The 19,912-nt window shown below is 40.1% G+C and overlaps 1 protein-coding gene across 2 annotated transcripts in view; it reads right to left on the reverse strand.

Moving 5' to 3' along the window:
- LOC144662516 (protein unc-80 homolog) overlaps positions 1 to 19,912 on the reverse strand; it is an 87,236-nt gene that overhangs the window by 61,492 nt on the left and 5,832 nt on the right. For both annotated transcript variants that reach the window (XM_078523330.1, XM_078523329.1), the window contains exons 3-7: positions 11,773 to 13,936; positions 10,949 to 11,307; positions 9,400 to 9,762; positions 8,600 to 8,971; positions 7,568 to 7,928 (exon numbers count right to left, since the gene is read on the reverse strand). In XM_078523330.1, coding sequence (XP_078379456.1) covers positions 7,568 to 7,928; positions 8,600 to 8,971; positions 9,400 to 9,762; positions 10,949 to 11,307; positions 11,773 to 13,936 — 3,619 coding nt within the window. The remainder of the gene's footprint in view (positions 1 to 7,567; positions 7,929 to 8,599; positions 8,972 to 9,399; positions 9,763 to 10,948; positions 11,308 to 11,772; positions 13,937 to 19,912) is intronic.

The following is a 19,912-nucleotide window of genomic DNA, read 5'->3' on the forward strand; positions in this document are numbered from 1 at the left end:
AGAGAATCTGAAATCCAAGTTCAAGAGTCCCAAAAAATCGCATCAGAAAAAGAAAAAGCCATCGAAGAAGTAGAAAAAAAAAGAATAAAAATCGAGCGAAATAACGCCATTATTGATCAACTTGGGTCAGCTGTTGAAAATAAATCAGAAGTAGAAAGACTTAAGCTATTAAATAAAAATCTTGAAGCTGATGTAAAAAACTCAGAAAAAGAAGTTGCTGCTCTTGAAAAACTGGCAAAAGATAAGGCAAAAGAACAAAAAAAAGGCGACCAACTAAGGGCAGTCCTCGCTGCCCAAGAGAGCAAAAGAAACACTTTGGAAGAAAATCTCAACAACACAAAAGGGTTGGATGATTTAAAAGAAAAAGAAGCCGAGATAAAACAACAAAACGAGGAAGACAAAAAAATTATTGAAGATGATAATGCCTCGCCATCTGAAAAACAAGCAGCGGAAGACAGAGTCGCAGAAAGAACCGAGGAGCTCGGGCGTTTGCAAACGCAGATTGCAGAAAGAGAAAGGGCGCTTCCACTTCGTGAGAGGATCAAAGAGATCTTCAAAAAATATGGCGTGACAGTAACAGCAATACTTCTTGCTGCTGGTGTCACGATTGGTTCTGTTATTGGAACAATTACAAACGCGTTGAAGGCAACCGGCAAAGCGTTGGGGAAAGGCCTAAGTGATATTGGCTCAAAGGTAGCATCAGCTCTGCCTGGTCTCATTGGCTCGATTGCGAAATTTCTTTTCAAAACCGCTGGTCAAGTAATTGGATTTCTTGCAGAGCACACCTGGCTGCTTATCCTTGCTGTGGTTGCTTTTCTTGTTGAAAAATACATCAAAAAGAGACGTTAACGCATAAGGGTGTAGAGCAAAGCTGCTGCTCCAACCGCGCCAACAGCGACAGTTGCTTTGTTTATTTCGTGTGAATCATTGGCTACGGCCTTCGTAGCTTTAGCGCTTTGCGCGTTGCCGTCCTTTGGACGGGGACCGTAAAGGTCCCTAGCTGGTGTTTCAGCAGCGCTTGCGGCGGGTGTCCAATTTTTTTTTGCTGTGGCGCTCTTGTGTATAGGATTTGAAGGGTGGCTGTTTGGTGGGTTGATTTTTGATTTTCCTCCCGCCATCAGTTTAAGAGCTGCTTTTTTTGTAGCTTTATTAACCTCATCATTCACTCCTAATTTCATCCCAACAACAGCCTGCTTAAGCTGGTTATTGTAACCAACAACGCTTTCTGTGTTTATCACCATACGAGCGGGCATCAGCCAGGCACCTGGGCAGACTGCAAGGTTAAGCCGAACCTTAGCTTCGTCGATGGCTAATTGGTATCTTTGGACCGACTTTGCCAGATCAGGTTGCCTTATAGCGTCTTCAACCAACACGAGGAACTCACTTTGCGCTTCCTTTGCACGGCCGCCTGTGCCAAGTATGCTACTTCGAACGTTCACCTGCGAACCGAGAATACAGTAGACAAAAGCCTCTATCGACTGGTTTACTCTCGACAAACCTGCCTGAGTAAGCCCTTCAGTGCCGTTAGGACAAAACCAGTCTGCCTGTGCATATGCAGCGTCGTCTGGCTCGATGTATTGAATCAAGTTACCTTTGCTTGCAGTTCCACCTTCATCCGAAAATTTATCGTAATCGGGGTATTTTGCTCCAGTTTTGTTTGGTCCAATGTTAGTAATCCAGATATAAACGTTACCAAGTCCGTGGTTTGCGCCTGTTGTGAAACGGAAATCGCTTGACGGGTCGACACCGAACTCAGCGCATATTCTTTTGTAAGAAGCCACGTCGTACTTGTTGTCGAACTGGCTAAAAGTGGGGTCGCCTGGCAAGGCGCTTACGCTCTGAATTCCCCCCATCTGAAACAATATTCGCCTTATCGTGAAATAAACGTGAAAAAGATAAAAATTACGCACAATCGGTGGCAAGCTAAGAGATGAGTGCTCTTCATCGAAAATATCTCGACTTATACCGCAGCCTGTTGTCGCGCACCATACCGCAAAGTTAAGTTGCTGTGGCCAATAGCCCATATTTTGGCTAGCAAGCCACCTTTTTGACTCTTTTCCTGATGTATGCTTCAGTTTTGTTTTTTGAAAAATCTCTCTTAATTTCGTTGTGAAATATTGGTCTGGTGTGACGTAGATGTTTATTTGGCTGTTAAATATTTTTTTCAAACTCGGTGCGGCTTCGTGAAATCCAACCGCGGGAATTGGCAAAGATGAGCCTTTTGCGCCGCTTGGTGACAGCTGTTGTGGAAAACCGCCTGAAATTTGATTCACCCCCAGTGCTTTTTTCATCTCTGGGCTCCAATATTTGCTGTCAGAGCCAAAAACATTTATCAAATGGCCTTGCCCTGCCTTGTAATAAATGTCTGCCGTTGCTGTGTGGTTGTACGCGAACTCAACCTGTGCAACAAATTTTGTTCGGTCAGCGTTTGGATATTTTGCAAGAAAAGGTTTCCATGCATTGTCTTTTGCCGCTTTAGAAATTGTAGTTGCTTCTGGGGTTTTCATCCACTTCATAAAACCTCTTGTTTTTGCATCCATGGTCCTCTTTTATATTAAACATTTTTTATTTTTATTTAATATAAAAATGGTTGTGCTGACTGTTACCACAAAAGAAAATCCGAACACTGTTTATTTTGACCAGCCTATTCCAAAACCAAGCTATATCAGACTTCTGTCATCTCATATCCCTAACTCTTGGTTTAATCTTAAAGAAAATGGGTTTATCAGGTTTTTGGACGATCATGAAAAGCCTGTCGATGTGCCCTTTCCGGCTGGTCATTACACTCTCAAAAGGTTGGCAAGTGAATTGAAAAATAATTTTTCCAAACATCGTATTGAATTGCCCACAGATATTAATACTCCACTTGGCCAGCTTGTAATCACAAATGCCCAGTTTAAAAAATTAATTGTTGATCCAAATATGTCTAATTTACTACTGCGAAACAATTACACTTCGCATTTAGGAACTATAACTTATATAAGAAGATTAAATTCTCCCACAACTTATTTCATTCATTGCGATTTAGTTGACAGAGAACAGAATCTCTTTAATGGTAAACCATCTTCTGTTTTAGCTTGTTTCGACATCCGAGGAAAAGCTTACGAAAACATAAATTACAAAAGTGAACAGCCCAATGTCTTGCGTGACGTTATGGCTGATGCACAAGTGACATCTCTGACCCTTTCAATTAGAGATGAGAATGGAAATCCATTCGATTTTAACGGCTCAAATCTTACATATGAGTTGGAATTGAATTAAATTAAATACAAAAATAACTTTTATGTATACGAGACCATGTCATCTGCTAATGTTCTCCCGAGTGCCCCTGCTTATGGTGATCGCGAAGAAACACAACTTTATCCAAGCCTCCCAACAAATGCCGAGAATTTTCGGCTGACTGAAATAAGTAAAATTGAAAAAGAAATATCCGCTGAAGCTGAGCATTACAGGCTTGTGTTAAAAAAATATAAAAAAGTCCGGAAAGTTATTCACTATTCCGTGGTCTGTCTTGGCGCCGTGACGGCAGCTCTGTCTTCTGGAGCTGTTGCGACTTCACTTACTGGTGTTGGAATTGTTATCGGCGCGCCTGTTGCAGCAGTAGCAGGTATATCTGGCGCAGCTTCCACTGGCCTGTCAGTTATCAACAAAAAGCTTGAACGTAAAGTTAATAAGCACTCAAGAATCCTCGCTCTGGCTGTTGCAAAACATGACTCGATAAACAGCTCTGTCTCACAAGCTCTGAATGATAATCTTGTTTCTGACAAAGAGTTTCAACTGATCACACGAGAAATGCAAAAATATCGCCAACTTAAAGATACTTTACGCTCAAACTTTGCAAAAAAACAAACAAATTCACTTCAGCCAGACATCGGAAAAATTCGGGAAGAAATCAAGAGAGAAGAACGCAAAAGATTGGAAAAAAAACTTCTCGAAAGTGCCACCGACATTTCGAAATAAAATTTCAGTCCAATAAAACATTTTTTCATTTTATAAAAGAATGATTGTCTGCGCTCATCTTGTCGTTTACTTTGTGTTTGAATATTTCACGCCCGAGTGTCAAAAAAATATTCGATACATAACCCGCGATGTTGTTAATTGCCTGAACGAGGCAAAATAAAAGGTTACAGCGCACTTAAAGTGACTTTCAGCCGAGTCGAAAGGATTAAATCTGAGTGTGCAAAAAATACAATTAAGTTGAAGCGAACAGCGAGAAATTGCGTGACCCACAGCGGCATGCAAATTTTTTTGTGTGTTTGCGTGCGTGGGTGTACAAAGTCGGGGTATTACCCGAATGATATTTTTAGACGGTGTAATATCATGACTCATCGCCAATGACAAACACCGGCTGTGGTTTTTGTCAAATACTCTCTGTACTACTGTTTCAATCAAGAGTCTTTTCTACCAATTTTTAATCTTTTGCCAGTTGATTCTCAATTTTTTTGCTTTAGCCGTTTAAAGCTTGATTAACACATCGGCTTGTTTACAATCATGTCGCTTTAGAATATTCTGGACTTCCGGTACGTCACACGCACATGCCAAACATGCCGATTCGCCATTGATTTTCAGCGTTTTTAAAAAAATTTTTTTTTCGTGAAAAAAAAAATCACAAGCGAACAGGAATGTGTGGTGCGATTTGGAATGTCCTTTCTATTGTGCGATTTGGAATGTGCTGTATAAGCAAAAATAATTTTACGCAGGATTTTTTTTTTCACTTCTCTGGTTGTTGAAACAGTTCAATTGAATCTGATCTATCTTATAAAATATTATTTTTTGGCTTTTAGGTTCCAAAATTTGGTTATGGTGTTTGCTTAAAAAATACATCCCTGACGCCATTTCTATTTATCGGTTTATATTCTAAAAATGCACCCATGACGGCATTTCTATAACTGTCCTCTAAAAACTCCTAAAAAAAAAACAACTAGATTACGTCAAGGGGGTTTTCCGTTTCTTGACAGCAATACACCCACGCAATCAAAGTCATTGTTGTGACTTTCTGTGTTGCTTCAATAATTTATGCACTCACCGGAGCGTGCAAGTCTTGTTTAGCTTGTTAAAACGTTTGCGACAACACTGCTGTCTAATTTTTTTAATTTTTCAATCACCTCGTCTGTTAAAAGGATTGTTATTTGTTTTTCATTTTCTTTAGTTTTTTTGTAGGTTGTAAACGCTTTTCCACGAGATCTTTTCAAGTTTTTCTTTACACTCAAGTTAATTTCTCCAGTTCTCCCTCTTCCCATCTTCGTTTACTCAATAAGAGCATTTGTTCAATAGGAATTATTTCTGGCACAGCAATTAAAGGTTTGTTGTAATTTAATACAATGGCGCCATACAACGATTGGTACACTGTCGGGTCCGGCGAAACTGCTTCAGGAAGTTAGGAATGTGAAAGCCACTCACATTTTCCTCCTTTCACACAAAAGGGCTGGCCTTGCGGGCCCCGCGCACATGCAAGTTTTGGCCTTGCGACCCCCACACACATGAGAGTTACCGGTTGTGGACACAACTTGCAAAAAATAGCGAGGCGAGACTGGCGAGCCAGCGAGCCAGGCGAGCCCGAGCGGTTTTTTTGCAAGTTGTGCCACAACCGGTAACTCTCATGTGTGTAATACTGACACTGCTTGGGGTGAACTGTCTGTTGGCTCCAGCAAAGTCTGGAGAGGTTGCAAAACCGTGCTGCCCGTATCATTTTTAAGCATGACCCTTCTAGAGATACTTTTAATGTTTTAGGGTGGGCTGACTTAGAATCAAACCATAAAATACACAAATGTGTTTTAGTTTTTAAATGTTTCCATAACTTAGTTCCTCAGTATTTAAGTAACTATTTCATTAGGAACTACAATGAACATGGTTACAACACTCGAAGGAAAGCTGACCTCCATCTACCCAAACCTCAAGCGTACTTTTAGATTTTCTGGCGCAGCCCTTTTTAATTCGCTACCTTTCAAAATCCAACAAGCTGTATCACTCTCCTCTTTTAAAAATCTTGTCAAAGCCCACTTTATTCGTAGCACCTAATTTATGATATCTTATTTTTTTTATACCAGTTCATGCTTGTAATTCGTTTCAGTTTTTAAACTCTTTTTATATAACTATTTCAACTAATAGACATTAGTATTTAACTCTATTTTTATAACTATTTTAAACTATTAGATATTTTTTTTATTTTTAGAAATTGTATTAAGCAGGGCCCCTCTCAAAACCCCGAAAATAACCAAGGATGGTTTCGACTGACAAATTGCGAATGAGAAACTTGAAAAAACTTGCAAATTTTTTCACAATGCATTGTCCATGATATAGCTCCTTTAAAATGAACTGAGTTAGTGAATGTGGATAACATACAGGGTCATAGTAAGTATTAACAGAAACCTATAAGGGTTGAAACGTGTAACGCGCGTGTACAGCGTTTGAATATTCATTTTGCTGAGTACCATATTTGGAAACATGAAGAATTTGTACACGAATGCTTTATACACGTAATGACACACGCAACATAATTTTTGGTTTTGCGGTATATTGCTTGAATTTCGACCTAAACGCCGTACAGGAACTAAAGAAGTACATTAAGTGTGTCGAAGCGAAGTTCTCCAGACTACTTCATGAAGATGAAACTGGTATTAAGCATGGGTCAAGTCTTGGTCAATAAACAATAAATGTTCAATTTGCCATCTTGGTACTGAAAATCTTACGTGTATATGAACAAGACTAGATGGTTTTTTCCACATCAGCTTTTACATTTATTAGTCCTGCATGTGTATGTACAATGTATGTGTTGCTATCGAATTTTAGCCTTGATACAAAATACCAAGGGTAAAATTGGACCACAACATATACATCATTGTGTCATCTCACAGGGCTGGTTGCTATAGAATTTCATTCATTGGAACACATACATTATCTATGGTCATAATTATACTAATGTGGGGAGTAGGAATGGTGTAGTGGCGAGTGCATTCGCCTCCCACCATTGTGGCCCAGGCTCGATTCTGGCCTGGTGCCATACGTTGGTTGAGTTTGTTGTTGGTTCTCATCCTTGCTCCAAGGGCATTTCTGGTCCAGATAATCTGCGAGCCATTTCGGTTAGCCTAAATAGCACATTGGTTAGCCTAAATAGCACTTTGGTTAGCCTACAGTTAGCTTAGGTAGCTTGCGGTTAGCCTTTTATCAGGATTAGGGTTTTCTTTTTCGCATGACTCGCATGTCATGTGAGCCATTCAGGTCAGCCTAAATAACACACTGGTTAGCCTACATACATGTAGCACTCTGGTTAGCCTAATACGTACTCTGGTTAGCCTACAGTTAGTTTAGGTAGCTTGCGGTAAGCCTTTTATTGGGATTTGGGATTTCTGGCTTGCATGGCTCGCATGCCTCGCATATTATCCTTTCTCTTATTTCTCTGGGATCTTTGGTTTTCTTCCCTCCACAAAAACCAATACTTCTTATTCTAAACTCCAATTTGACCTGGAGAGAGGACCCGCAAGAAAACCAGCTAGAGCTGATATGGCTTCCTCTCTAAATATAGTAATTAATTTTTTTCTTTCGATTCATACTATTGATATGGTAATACCTTCATCAAGGAAATCTTCCTCCAGATCCTCTTCATCTGTTAAAACATTGATTGGCTTTGCATCCTCTTCGTCAATAGAAGGCAACATCTTTCTTCTCTTTTTTGCCAAAACCTGCTCCATTTTCTTCCCCAGTGCCACTCCCCAAGCACGAAACAAGACTCCAGCCTCATGCATGGCCACAAGGTTGCGGCGCTGAGCAAACATGAATGGGGGAGCACCTGATGGGGAGTGTCCACCTCGGCGATGGGCAAGTGAAGGAAGACTGCCTCTTAACCACTGTGGCCATTCACCTTGGTTGCATTTGTGAACAAGGATGCAGCACTCAAGCAAAAGACATGCTCTGGCCACAGGTGGTGCTTCCTGGAAAAACAATCACATCACAAATTCTTAAGTTGCCTATGCTTTGGATTCAGAAGTGACTTTAATAACAGATGGTCATGATACTTTTTTACTAACACTGTTCACTGTATGTGAACAGTGGAAAGGGCAGCTTTCTAAATGTTACTGGGAAGTAAAAGAATCAGAAGGTGTTTTTCATTCAACCAAAAATACCGGTTTGAAATTCTGGTTATCCGTGTGGCAAATGGAACAGTATTTTCAAGTTAATACTCATGTTCCAAGTTTTGGTCGAAAGGAAAGAACCCTTGACTATGCAGACACGCTCAATTTCGGCTCTAAAAAACTGGGCCCAAGCAGAATGGTCAAATGGAATGGTTTGCATTTTTCAGTATTTTATTCTGGGAATTTTCCATTCCATTCACTTCCCAACTCAGAATATCCAGAATTTTTGGTCAAATGACAATGTTGCTTGACACTCAATTGCTACTCTGGTGGGGGGACAGCTGGGTCTAAACTTCCCCTTCCAATACCTTTTACTTCTGGTTGTGCTATTTCTATTGCAAAATATTATACAATGGTGAAACATTTTTCCCAATTAACTTTCTCATGATTCCCACGACCTTGAGAATCCTGCTTCTTGCCCTCACTAACCTGTACGACCTGTCATGGTAGTAGTTATAATCTAAACTCACCAAGTCCAGCATAGATGCCAAGATCTTAGGATCTGGTACAGAGCCTGGCTGACTTGCATGAAGGAAGAACCTAAACCTAACCATGCCAGCTCTGAGGGCATCTATGTCAACTGGTTTAGTTTCAAATTCATGCACGACAATGTCAATAGGCCGTGAAGGTTCGTTAAAGGAGCCCAGCAACCCGTCTCCTTTCTTTGCCATAGGAAAGACATCATCTAGTTTCTTCCTACTATGAGACTTAGACTTGAGCTTGCGCCTTGCAGTTGATGACTGTTGCTCAGATGAAGCTTCGGGTGAATCTAACAGGTCCTCGTCACTGTCATAAGGTGTGCCCACAGCCTTCTGCTTTCTCCATGTACCAAGAGTGAATATCTGCAGTATTCATCAACAATTGGTTTGAGATCCTATCACATTATTAGTTTACCAATTCCAGTCCTTAACGTTGAGATAAATCATTGTAAACTCTCCTGATTGCTATTTTGCATTGGTCAAGAGCTGAGGTGGTCAAAAGGGAGGTGGGAATAAGGTCAAATTGCACGACCCCCACATCAGTCCTACTAGGCTAAAACCAGATCCCTAAAAAGTCTCCAACAGCCCAGAATATGACCCAAAAGTCCCCCCTTTTTGCATCTATCTTATTTTATATGTTCATCAGACATCTTTTATTTCCCCAAAACCTCCCAAAAGTGGACACGCACCTCTCCTAAGTGGACAACATTTTGGTCCTAGGGGTGCCTGCTTACAGTCCTGAGGTTTAACTGCACCCTAATATTACTTTTTTTCACTGTGCCATCTTTTACCTTTCTCTTGCTTCTTGGAGACAATGCTGTTTCCAAAGAGTTTGAATTGCCACCACCTGGTAACTTTGGAGTCTGTGACAAGCTCTCAGAACTCTCCATTGTAACACGTGCAAACTTCTGCAAAAACATGCGCTTGGCTTTGTAAGTAGCAGTTCTCTCTACTTTTTTAATGGCTCGTTTCTGCACTGTCGTCCATAGGCCTTTCGTTACTGATTCTTGCTCAGGTGTTTTGTTTGCATCTGCTGGTTCTTTTGATTCTTTGTAAGCTGAGTCCAGCAATCCACTCAAGGCAACCTTCCAGAAAACACCCCCATAGGACTCTTTTACAAACCTCAGAAGTTGCCGCAGCTCACCATAAAATGTCTAGAAAAACAATAAACTCACTATAAGGTAAAGGTCAAATACCCTATGCTGCTGGCTAGTTAGAAATATTGCTACTTCGCCTGGATAAGATGCTAGTCCAATGCATGATACCTCTAGTTAACCTAAGATACCTAGATACCTAGAGTTAACCTAATCGGTACAGTTTTAGAAATGCCTAGATGCAATTTGGAATGGTGGCATAAGTCCTTTTCTTTCATCGTCGCCAGGATCTGGAACTCAATACCACCATTTGTAAGGGACGCTAACGATCTTTTAACTTTTAAACCATTACTAGGTAAATATTTTAGGTTTTAATATTTTTAACTCTTTTTAGGCGCCTATTACATGTATATAATACATATTAAAATAGATCATTATTAATATAATTTTTTTTTTCTTTTATATAATTTTGCGTTCACGCACACATTTTAACGAGCATTTGCGCTCCTACCCTGTAGGTGTCGCGTGGTATTGTATGTTTGTTGTGCACTGGCATATACATCTGTGTGGAGAAGGACTCTGAATAGGTTCTAGTCCAGCTATACATGTACTGTACGGTATTACCCTTTAGCTCTTGATGCTTTAATACTCTCCAGTGCCCAGCTCTCCACCCACCTGGTTTTGATTGGCTATTGGCCATGTTCTAAACGAGCAGGGGAGGTACGAACATATTTTTCTTGGTAGAATATTCAATATCGATGAATTGAAAATGGGGCACATCACTGAAAGAGCATCCAAAAATTATAAATTTACCGAATTTGATGGTTATTGGTTTAATCGCAAAGGCATGGTACACTTTTAAAATAAGAGAGCTTAGTATGGATTGGAGGACGCCTGTCCCTCCAATCCATACTAAGTATACCATGCCTTTGGTTTAAACCAATAACCGTCAAATTTGGTGAATTAACTAATTTTTGATGCCTTCAGATGACATGCCCCATTTTTCAATTCAATCGATATTGTCATGAATGTTTGTACCGAAGAGAAAATATGTTCGTGCCCAGTCCCCTGCTCGTTTTGAACATGGCTAATTAGAACATTCTGACAAAATGCTCTAGGGGTAACCTATAACTAGCATTCAATCCAAAACTGAGTAGAAATATCTCCACATCCTAAGTTGAACCAAAATTGTTGACCAGAAATAACTAGAAAAGTTTCCTACACAATTGTAAAAAGTAGCACTCACCAAGTTTTTCAGGTCAAGAAAATTCATCTCTGCCACTCTACTGATTAATATCTTAAAAACTCCACCAATAATGACACCATTTACGCCTTCTGGTAGGGTGAAAAGACTTTTCTTCCTGGTTTTCTTCTCTGTCTTTGGTTCAGGCATCATCTCATCATCTGACTGTTCTTGGTCTTCTTCACAGAATCCAACCAGAGCGTGAAGGAAGTCCACCAGGTCTTCATGAGGCTCAAATCTGGCAAACTGTTGAAGCCACACTTTGAAAGCAGCTTCATCGCTGTGGAAGAGCTGAGAAAGCAGGTTATTGGCTTGATTGCGAAGTCGATCACCAGTAATCCCACGACAGCCTTCTCCACACCCTACAATGACATAAAGAATCAGACTAAGTTTGGTCGCGTAAGGATCTGTCAAGCATTCTACATGTAAATGACTTGTATACTATACATGTAGACTACATGACTGCATTCTCCTCAAGCATTCCCATATGAATTTGTGTACCCAAAATGTGGGAAGGCTTGCTACAAAGGCTAGACTCTTAAGTTTTGAACAGTGTCATTAAGTGATGATGAAAACAATCAGTACATGTACATGTAAATGCTGTTTGTTAAAAATTTTAAACCTACATGAATTGATTGAATAACATATCACTCAAATGTTAGTTACCACCATCTCACGAGGAACAAGACATGTCTCCTTTCCCTCAAGATACGTCTTGTTTCTCTCAAGAAGTTTCTTGTTTCCCGTGAGTGCACTTCAAGTACCTTCTGTTGCAGCGAGTGCACTGCAAGACCAAAATTTCACCTTCTGTTGCATTATGCACTTACCTAAAGGGCACCCAAGGGCTTTGATAAGACTGAACAAACAGCCCATTGCTAGACTGAGAAAACTTGGAGGCTTTCCATAAAAGCTTGCTCGCAGTCTACCAAGGATGTTGTCACTGTGTGGACTCCTAAAACCCACTGCCTGTGTCTCAGCAACTGTCCTGTCATCAATCTCCACAGAACTTCCCCTTTTCTTAGATTTCTTGTCCTCATGAACAGTTACTAAATGCCGCAGAACAGTGAGCGTGGAATCACAGATAAGCGATGTAGGGTTTTCGCGCATGATGCTGTTAAGGGCCTGTAGAATCATTAGAGAACTCAGTCTGCCGTCAGTTGTAATGTAGTCAGCTGCCCCTGGAAAGACGAAATACCTGTCTGTTCTCGCAAATGAGTCTCGGTTAATGCTGCTTCGTGGACTGTCAAGGGACTCCAGAATTGTTAAGGGTTTTACAGGGGGTGCCGAAAGTGGTGAAGGTTTTAACAATGGCTGGCCTTCACTTTCTACTGAGCTGCTGCTTGCATGGCTTGAGCTTGCATGCTCTGAAAGACGTTTGTAAAGTGATGCATCTTTTAGCTGGTCTCCTGTTGTCCCATTTTCTGTTTGAAATACTCTTGTCTGGGAGTTTTGGACTTCACATTCATACGAAACCATACCTTCAAATGCTCCAGAATTTTTTAATTCTTGTTCACTACCCTCTCTTTCATCAGGGCTTAAAAACACATTGTCTGATGGGTGAACCTCAAATGGGGTTTCAGAAGTAGGCTTGTTTGCTGAAACATCATTGCTTGTAGCCGCAACTGCTTCGGTTCCATCAAGCAAAGGGCCTTTGTCACTTTGCCTGTTTCCATCATCTGCACTCACTGAAGGAACATGCAGTGTGTTAGTTGGTTTAATGTAAACTTTGGGGTTTTGAAGGTCTTGAGAATTGCTGCCATTTGGGTTCTCATCATCATATTGGGCAGCACTCCCAGTTGGCGAGGCTACAGCCGTCAATACTCTTCCCCCTGGTGATACCCCTGGAGAAGATTGCACCCTTATTCTAAACTTTATTGAACCTGAGCGCTCGAGGCCTTGGGCTGTCAGTCTTTCTCCATCAGAAGCACTCCCTGCATCATGGTGTGAATCATTACTGGCATCTCCATGTACACTAAGATTTCTGCCTTCACTGTCTGTTGTTGTACTTTGAGGAACTGCAAGTTGAAAATTTTCAGAATCTTTAGGAACAACTGATTCTTGATTCTGTCTTGTACCACTGTCAGCTTCATCTTCTATTTGACATGCGCATACTGAAAGTTTCATGGTATCACTGGAGTCGCCAGATTCTAGATTTTGTGCATCGCCATCCATGTTTTTAACCAACTCTGTTCCATCTGGTTTTGTGATGTCTTTGCCTGGCACATCACCCTTTGATGCACTGTCCTCAGACTTGGTGTCTTGATTGACACTTCCTACTGAAGACCCAAGGAGAGGAATATTAACTTGGAAATCCCCTGAAGGTTCTCTGCTTATCGCTTGACCAGGAAGGTTAAACTCTCTCTTGAGGTAGGCAGCAAGGTACCGCAGAGCCCATACAACACCATTTTCATCCCAACCAGTTGATGACAAACACTTCAAAACGGCAACGTCAAAAAAGGTAGCAGCTGAAAATTCTGGATCCGATTCAACAGTCGACTTTAGTGAGCCCTGACCAGCGTTCACTTTTCTTTCATCGTCTTGTGTGTCTGTATCTTTTGTAATCACTTCACTGGTAAATGGAGTTATTAATGGCTTCTCATGCTTCCAAAGAGGTCCCCAGATGGCCACGCCATTTTCCAATCTCAAGGTCAGGTCGCTCTCCCGCATGCGATGAACATGAGGTGTCAGTTCGTGCACAAACTGCTCTATCATAGTTAGAGGGTACAACAGGCTATCAGTGTCCACAACACAACAGACGCGAGGTCCCTCCAGCAAGATCCAGTGAAGTGTAAACAAGAGTTCACGTTCTGCATTACCAAGTCTGTCCACGTTACCAAGGCGGCTCCTGTTTGAAAGAAGCAAGGAACAGCACTGTAGAATATAAGGCACTGAGGATTGTATCAGATGCCATCTGTTGATGCTCTTAACAGCACTGGCCAAACTGGGCTGCAGGTCTTGAATTTTGTTCTCACAGATGATGCGCTCAAAGGACTATTAATGAAAAGAAAGGGTACATGTTAGTCATAATTACTTGGAATTAGAGTGAACCACCCATTTGGGATCACACTTGTAGAGGCCTCATGTCAGGCTATGTTCTTGCTTAGTGCCTGGGCACACATAACTAGGGTACACATGATTTTTTCGGAGTACTAGTTCAAAAATAATTAAGAATAGTGCCTACAGTAGGCATGTACAGGTCTTGACCAAGAATTTGTACTCAGCCACTACATGCAGATCAGCACTACCGCTCGAAGATAAGCGAACCATCAAACTGCACACAAAGTTTATGAGTGCCAAGGCTTTCTGCCTAGAACAAAACCACCAGTTTCGAAACAGTGGAAGTAGAGCAGGGTAACTGTATAAAGTATTATAACTGTAATTAAAAAGATATGTTAATTAACCCCTTGCCTGTTCTCTGAAATTCCTTTTAAATAAGATATAAAACACATTTGCGACTAAACGTAGTGTTCACAAAAATAATTTATGAAACTCGTAGCGAGTTAATACAATAAATGAAATACCATACGATCCTAATTTACATGTACCCTCCCCTGGTTTAGGTAATTAGTGACAATAGTGTTTTATATTTATTGCCGATGTTAATAAAAAAAGAAAAAAAATCATGAATATTATCCCTGTAATTCTTAAATGAACAAACTTAACTGGCTGGTCAAGCACCTCGCTATCTCAGCGAACAGTTCATGACAAGAATCAGGATTACTGGGCGGACAACCCCACTCCTAAACATCCCTTGGTATAAATCGACCCCTGGTCAAATATATACGTCCGCTCTGTTGTCACGCAACGACCGAGGACGTATATATACGTCCTCAACGAAAGGACATCACTGAAAGCCTGGTTGTTCGCGAAGCCTTGAATAAATCATCAGCGGTTGTTGAGAAAGGTCTGGCACTACTTTCGAAACACCGCTGACCCAATAAAATTGCTTTGCTCGGACAATTTACAAAATGGCGGCTTGTGTGCGTGAAGGCAGGTGAAGGCAGAGTGGACACAGATGAAGCTATTGCTGATATTTTTGCCGATCACGACTCTGATGTGAGCGATTTAAGTAACAGCGAATTGAAGCCAAGTGATTCTGAAGAGTCTGAACAAAAAGGAAGAAGAAGGTGGCGAAGAAGAAGCTTCAATCGATCGAAGAAATTGAACCTCCATATGCACATGATCAAGGAGTTCGCCAGGGAGCTGTACGAGTCAACAGTACAGTAAGAAAATGCGGAAAAGGGAGAGGAACTCATTGTAAATGCTTAATCTAGGTGTACTTTAATATTTTATCTGAAAAGATGTCATTGCTTAGCCAAATTTAGAATCTCATTAAAAATTCAATATGGCCGCCGGTCGCTTGGTGTGTTTGGCTCTGGTAGGCAAGGGGTTAATTTTATGTAAACTATATTATTGTAATTTTAGCAATTTTTTTGTGTTCCCTTTTTCTTTGTAACTAATCTCATGTAAAGTTTGTGTGTTGTCAATAAAGTTCATTTAAAAAAAAAAAATTGTATGGTTAAAGGGGCATGGGCACCAAAAGCCTGAACGATTCACAGCGTGCCATGTCACTGCCTGGGCACCAAGGTACCTAAGTGCTAGGTTAGGTACATGTATAAGGTCAAGTCTGCTCCAATTCAATGGATTGGAGAAGGAACCACTGCTTAACTAAGGTTTCTGTAAAATCCATAACTGTCAGCATTTTGTTAGATTACTCTTACTAACAGTTCACTGGTACCCATTTATACTCCTGGGCAGGGTTGTATAAAGATGATTAACACTAACCCAGGATTTAAAGTTTATTGAGGGTTTAATTTCTTAAATACTTATGCATAAAAGTTTTTTTTTTGCTTATGTTTTCAGGAGTTTGAGCTAAGTCAATGATAAGAATGGAGTACCAAAAATATAATTAGAAAACCTCACTGAGAAGTTAAATCAAAAGCCCTCTGGGCTTAGTGTCTCGTGTCACTTTTTAGAGTTTATTTAAAAAAGAGATCGCTTTTCACGTCTATTTATTGCTTGTAAAGTTGATCAGTTATATAACTCCAATAACAGCAGAAAAAGATGACAGACATTGCACTGTATTGCACTTTGGTTCACTAAGCATACATTCTACTGTATACTTATACTATGACTTCCATGTGCTTTCTTCACGCTATATGAGATATCGCTTTGGGTGTTTATTCGTGAACGCGAGTGGTGATGATTTTGTTAATTCTTATAACCTCTTCTCCTGATTTAGTATTGATATTGTGAGGAGAAATTTGGTTTTGGTCACTCTTGAGCCGGTCTTAATGTTTTTGTAACGCCAAAGCTACAATGCAGCGGCTGAAGAACGTGTAAATTACAGTCATTTTCTTCGCTATTTAAATCTACTGAATGAAATATTCTGCTAGGTTCTGCTAAATAGAAAACATTCGATCTTGCTTGACACGTGATTTCACGCAAACGTACGCAATATACTATGTAGTAGTGTTTAACTCGCACAAATCTCACTTTTAAAGAGAGACTTTAACTTCTACACAGAGCTTACTATGCTGTACCATAACTGGTCATAACTTTAAAATGGTTGGGTATTCAATCGACTAACGATTCAAACGATTCAAACCTTTTGTTCAAACGACATGTGTTATGTGTGCAAGATTAACTTTGACATTCAATCCCGACCAACTAATTGCTTAGATTACAATCCCTCTTTAACCCCGATACAATCTGTTGCCGCGGCTAAATTTAAAAATAGTTGTCTACACAAAGATAAGAACAATGCTTACCGATCGAACAACTGATATTTACATCGTCCTCTCTTTCAGCAACATTTTTAAGCGATGGCGTGACATCGCTTTTATGCCATCGCAGAATCGGTTCGTTTTGTCTGTTTGGCCCGATCGAACAGAAATCAAGTTTAACTTAACAAGAAATCGCCGCGTAAAACACAAAAGCAAAATACTTCTGTGCAGTTAGAATGGAAAACTACAATGTATGAACGAAAGAGACTTATTATATATGATGGAATCTATTAGATTGAGTTGGCAGAAATTTCTAATTCTTAAAATACAAAGGGCCGCTGTGAGCAAGAGACCGTTTGACCTTAAAAGCTTGCTCGCGCGTGTCGTATGTCGTTTATCCGTGATATCACACTGCAGTATATAACGCAATCTTTGTTGAGACAACATAGGGAAATCTAAATAAATAATAAAAATATAAAATAAAGTATTACTGTTGTTCAATTGAGCAAATCTACGAAGAAAATGTATTATTTGCATCCTTGGTCTGTGAATTCATATTAAACAACTTCATTTATTTAAATCGCTGTGGCTATATGCCCGGCAGCCGGGCACGGTCTTAAATAGACTAAATGCCCGGCAGTCAAAAATTTTTTTAGAATTTCCACTAAAAGGTTCTTTTAGACTTCGTGAGAGTATTAGATGTGTTTTTAGAAATGTCAAGCGATTACAAAAACCATGTTGGTTTTCTAGTTGACGAAATATCTGAACTTGGGCATACCATAAAATCGCCGTGTTCTCGACACTTAAAAAATTTTCGGCTCAGCCCGGCATTCAGAAATACTCACCAAATTCCCGCAGAAAGCCCCATTCAAACCTAACGAGAGTATTCGATGTTTGTTTAGAAATGCCAAGCGATTCTAAAAATTATTTTGGTTTTGTAGTGGACGAATTTTCCGAGCTTGCACATACCATAAAACCGCTTGTTTCTCCACACTTAGAAGATCTGTGATCAGACTGCCGGGCACGGTGTCAAATGCGCTAGATGCCCGGCAGTCAGAAATCCTCACTAAATTTCCGCAGAAAGCCCCATTCAAACCTTATGAGAGTATTCGATGTTTGTTAAGAAATGCCAAGCGATTCTTAAATTTATTTTGGTTTTGTAGTGGACGAATTTTCCGAGCTTGCACATACCATGAAATCACTCGTTTCTCCACACTTAGGAAGATCTGTGATCAGACTGCCGGGCACGCTCTCAAATGCGCTAAATGCCCGGCAGTCAGAAATGTCACCCCCCAAACTATCATATGCCATTAAGAAGTGCTAGGCGATCCTGAAAAGTTTTAAAGATCTCAAATCTTACGGTTGGTTTACGCTGAAACGAAACTAATGTAGTACTGTAGACATAGTAGATGGTGTCACGGTGTCACGAACTCAGCTTCGAAATCTACTATGTCTACAGTACTACATTAGTTTCGTTTCAGCGTAAACCAACCGTAGGATTTGAGATCTTTAAAACTTTTCAAGATCGCCTAGCACTTCTTAATGGCATATGATAGTTTGGGGGGTGACATTTCTGACTGCCGGGCATTTAGCGCATTTGAGAGCGTGCCCGGCAGAAAGGAGTGATTTCATGGTATGTGCAAGCTCGGAAAATTCGTCCACTACAAAACCAAAATAAATTTTAGAATCGCTTGGCATTTCTTAACAAACATCGAATACTCTCATAAGGTTTGAATGGGGCTTTCTGCGGAAATTTAGTGAGGATTTCTGACTGCCGGGCATCTAGCGCATTTGACACCGTGCCCGGCAGTCTGATCACAGATCTTCTAAGTGTGGAGAAACAAGCGGTTTTATGGTATGTGCAAGCTCGGAAAATTCGTCCACTACAAAACCAAAATAATTTTTAGAATCGCTTGGCATTTCTAAACAAACATCGAATACTCTCGTTAGGTTTGAATGGGGCTTTCTGCGGGAATTTGGTGAGTATTTCTGAATGCCGGGCTGAGCCGAAAATTTTTTAAGTGTCGAGAACACGGCGATTTTATGGTATGCCCAAGTTCAGATATTTCGTCAACTAGAAAACCAACATGGTTTTTGTAATCGCTTGACATTTCTAAAAACACATCTAATACTAAGTCTAAAAGAACCTTTTAGTGGAAATTCTAAAAAATTTTTTGACTGCCGGGCATTTAGTCTATTTAAGACTGTGCCCGGCTGCCGGGCATATAGCCACAGCGTATTTAAATTCCATCAGATCCTCGGACTATACTATTTATACAATCACTAACATTGCTTCTTATGTTAAAAAAATGTAAGATGCAGTTGGATAACAGTCATTTCGACACACAAGGTGTCAGCTACTATTATTTACTTTAAGTTTTCCTCAAAATTATGTAAGACCCCTCGTGAAACGCCATCGCTTCTGCATGCATCGCGTGCCAGTTATTACCATTAGGTATACTAGTTACGTTGATATAAAAGCTATATCTGCTATATTCCACGACTGTAATCTCTATAAATACAGTTGTTACAGTAAATATCCTGTTGAAACATCCACCATTTTCCTACGCTTGGTAAACAGAAATGATTTTCAACTACTTTCCAAAACTCTCAAGATAAAATAATAGATATCAAATGAAAGCACGCTATTCTTTAAATTGGCAACGTGAAGCTGTTATTCTAGGTTAGAATGTTATTTTAAGAACGTAAAACTTGTCTGTATTTTTCTTGATAACTGCTGGATGCAGCTCAAATATATCCAAAATTGAAAAGCGTACAGCTAATTTAAAGAAAAAAATGCGTCACATCTACGTGTATTCCTCTTAAGAGCTTCATTCATGCACTGAAAAGGCTGTTGTTGTTGTGTCCATTGTAGCGTGGAATTCACAGCAGGATAATTATATGAAGCTACATGTAGTGCCTCTTGACTCAGGTCAATCTTCGGGTCAAAAAAAATAAAAAAGCAATGTATGTTTTGCGCTTTAGATTGACATTTCTGCTCTTCAATCCTAAGAAAACTCATCAAATATAATTTCCCTCTTTCGGTCATACATTGAGCTCTACCTTTACCTCAGAGCCGAGTGTAAACGAGGCTTTGCAAATCGAAAGTGTAAATGTTTCTCTCGATGAATCAGAACCGCCTGAAAAAAGAAAGGCAAAAAAGTACGACTCCAGACTGGCAGAGTTCTTTTATTGAAATGTGGGAAAAAGTATGGAACAGCACAACGCTAGATTTGAACAA

Source organism: Oculina patagonica, chromosome 8 (assembly GCF_052425735.1).
Source record: "Oculina patagonica isolate OP01 chromosome 8, crgOcupat, whole genome shotgun sequence".
Lineage (NCBI taxonomy): Eukaryota > Metazoa > Cnidaria > Anthozoa > Scleractinia > Oculinidae > Oculina > Oculina patagonica.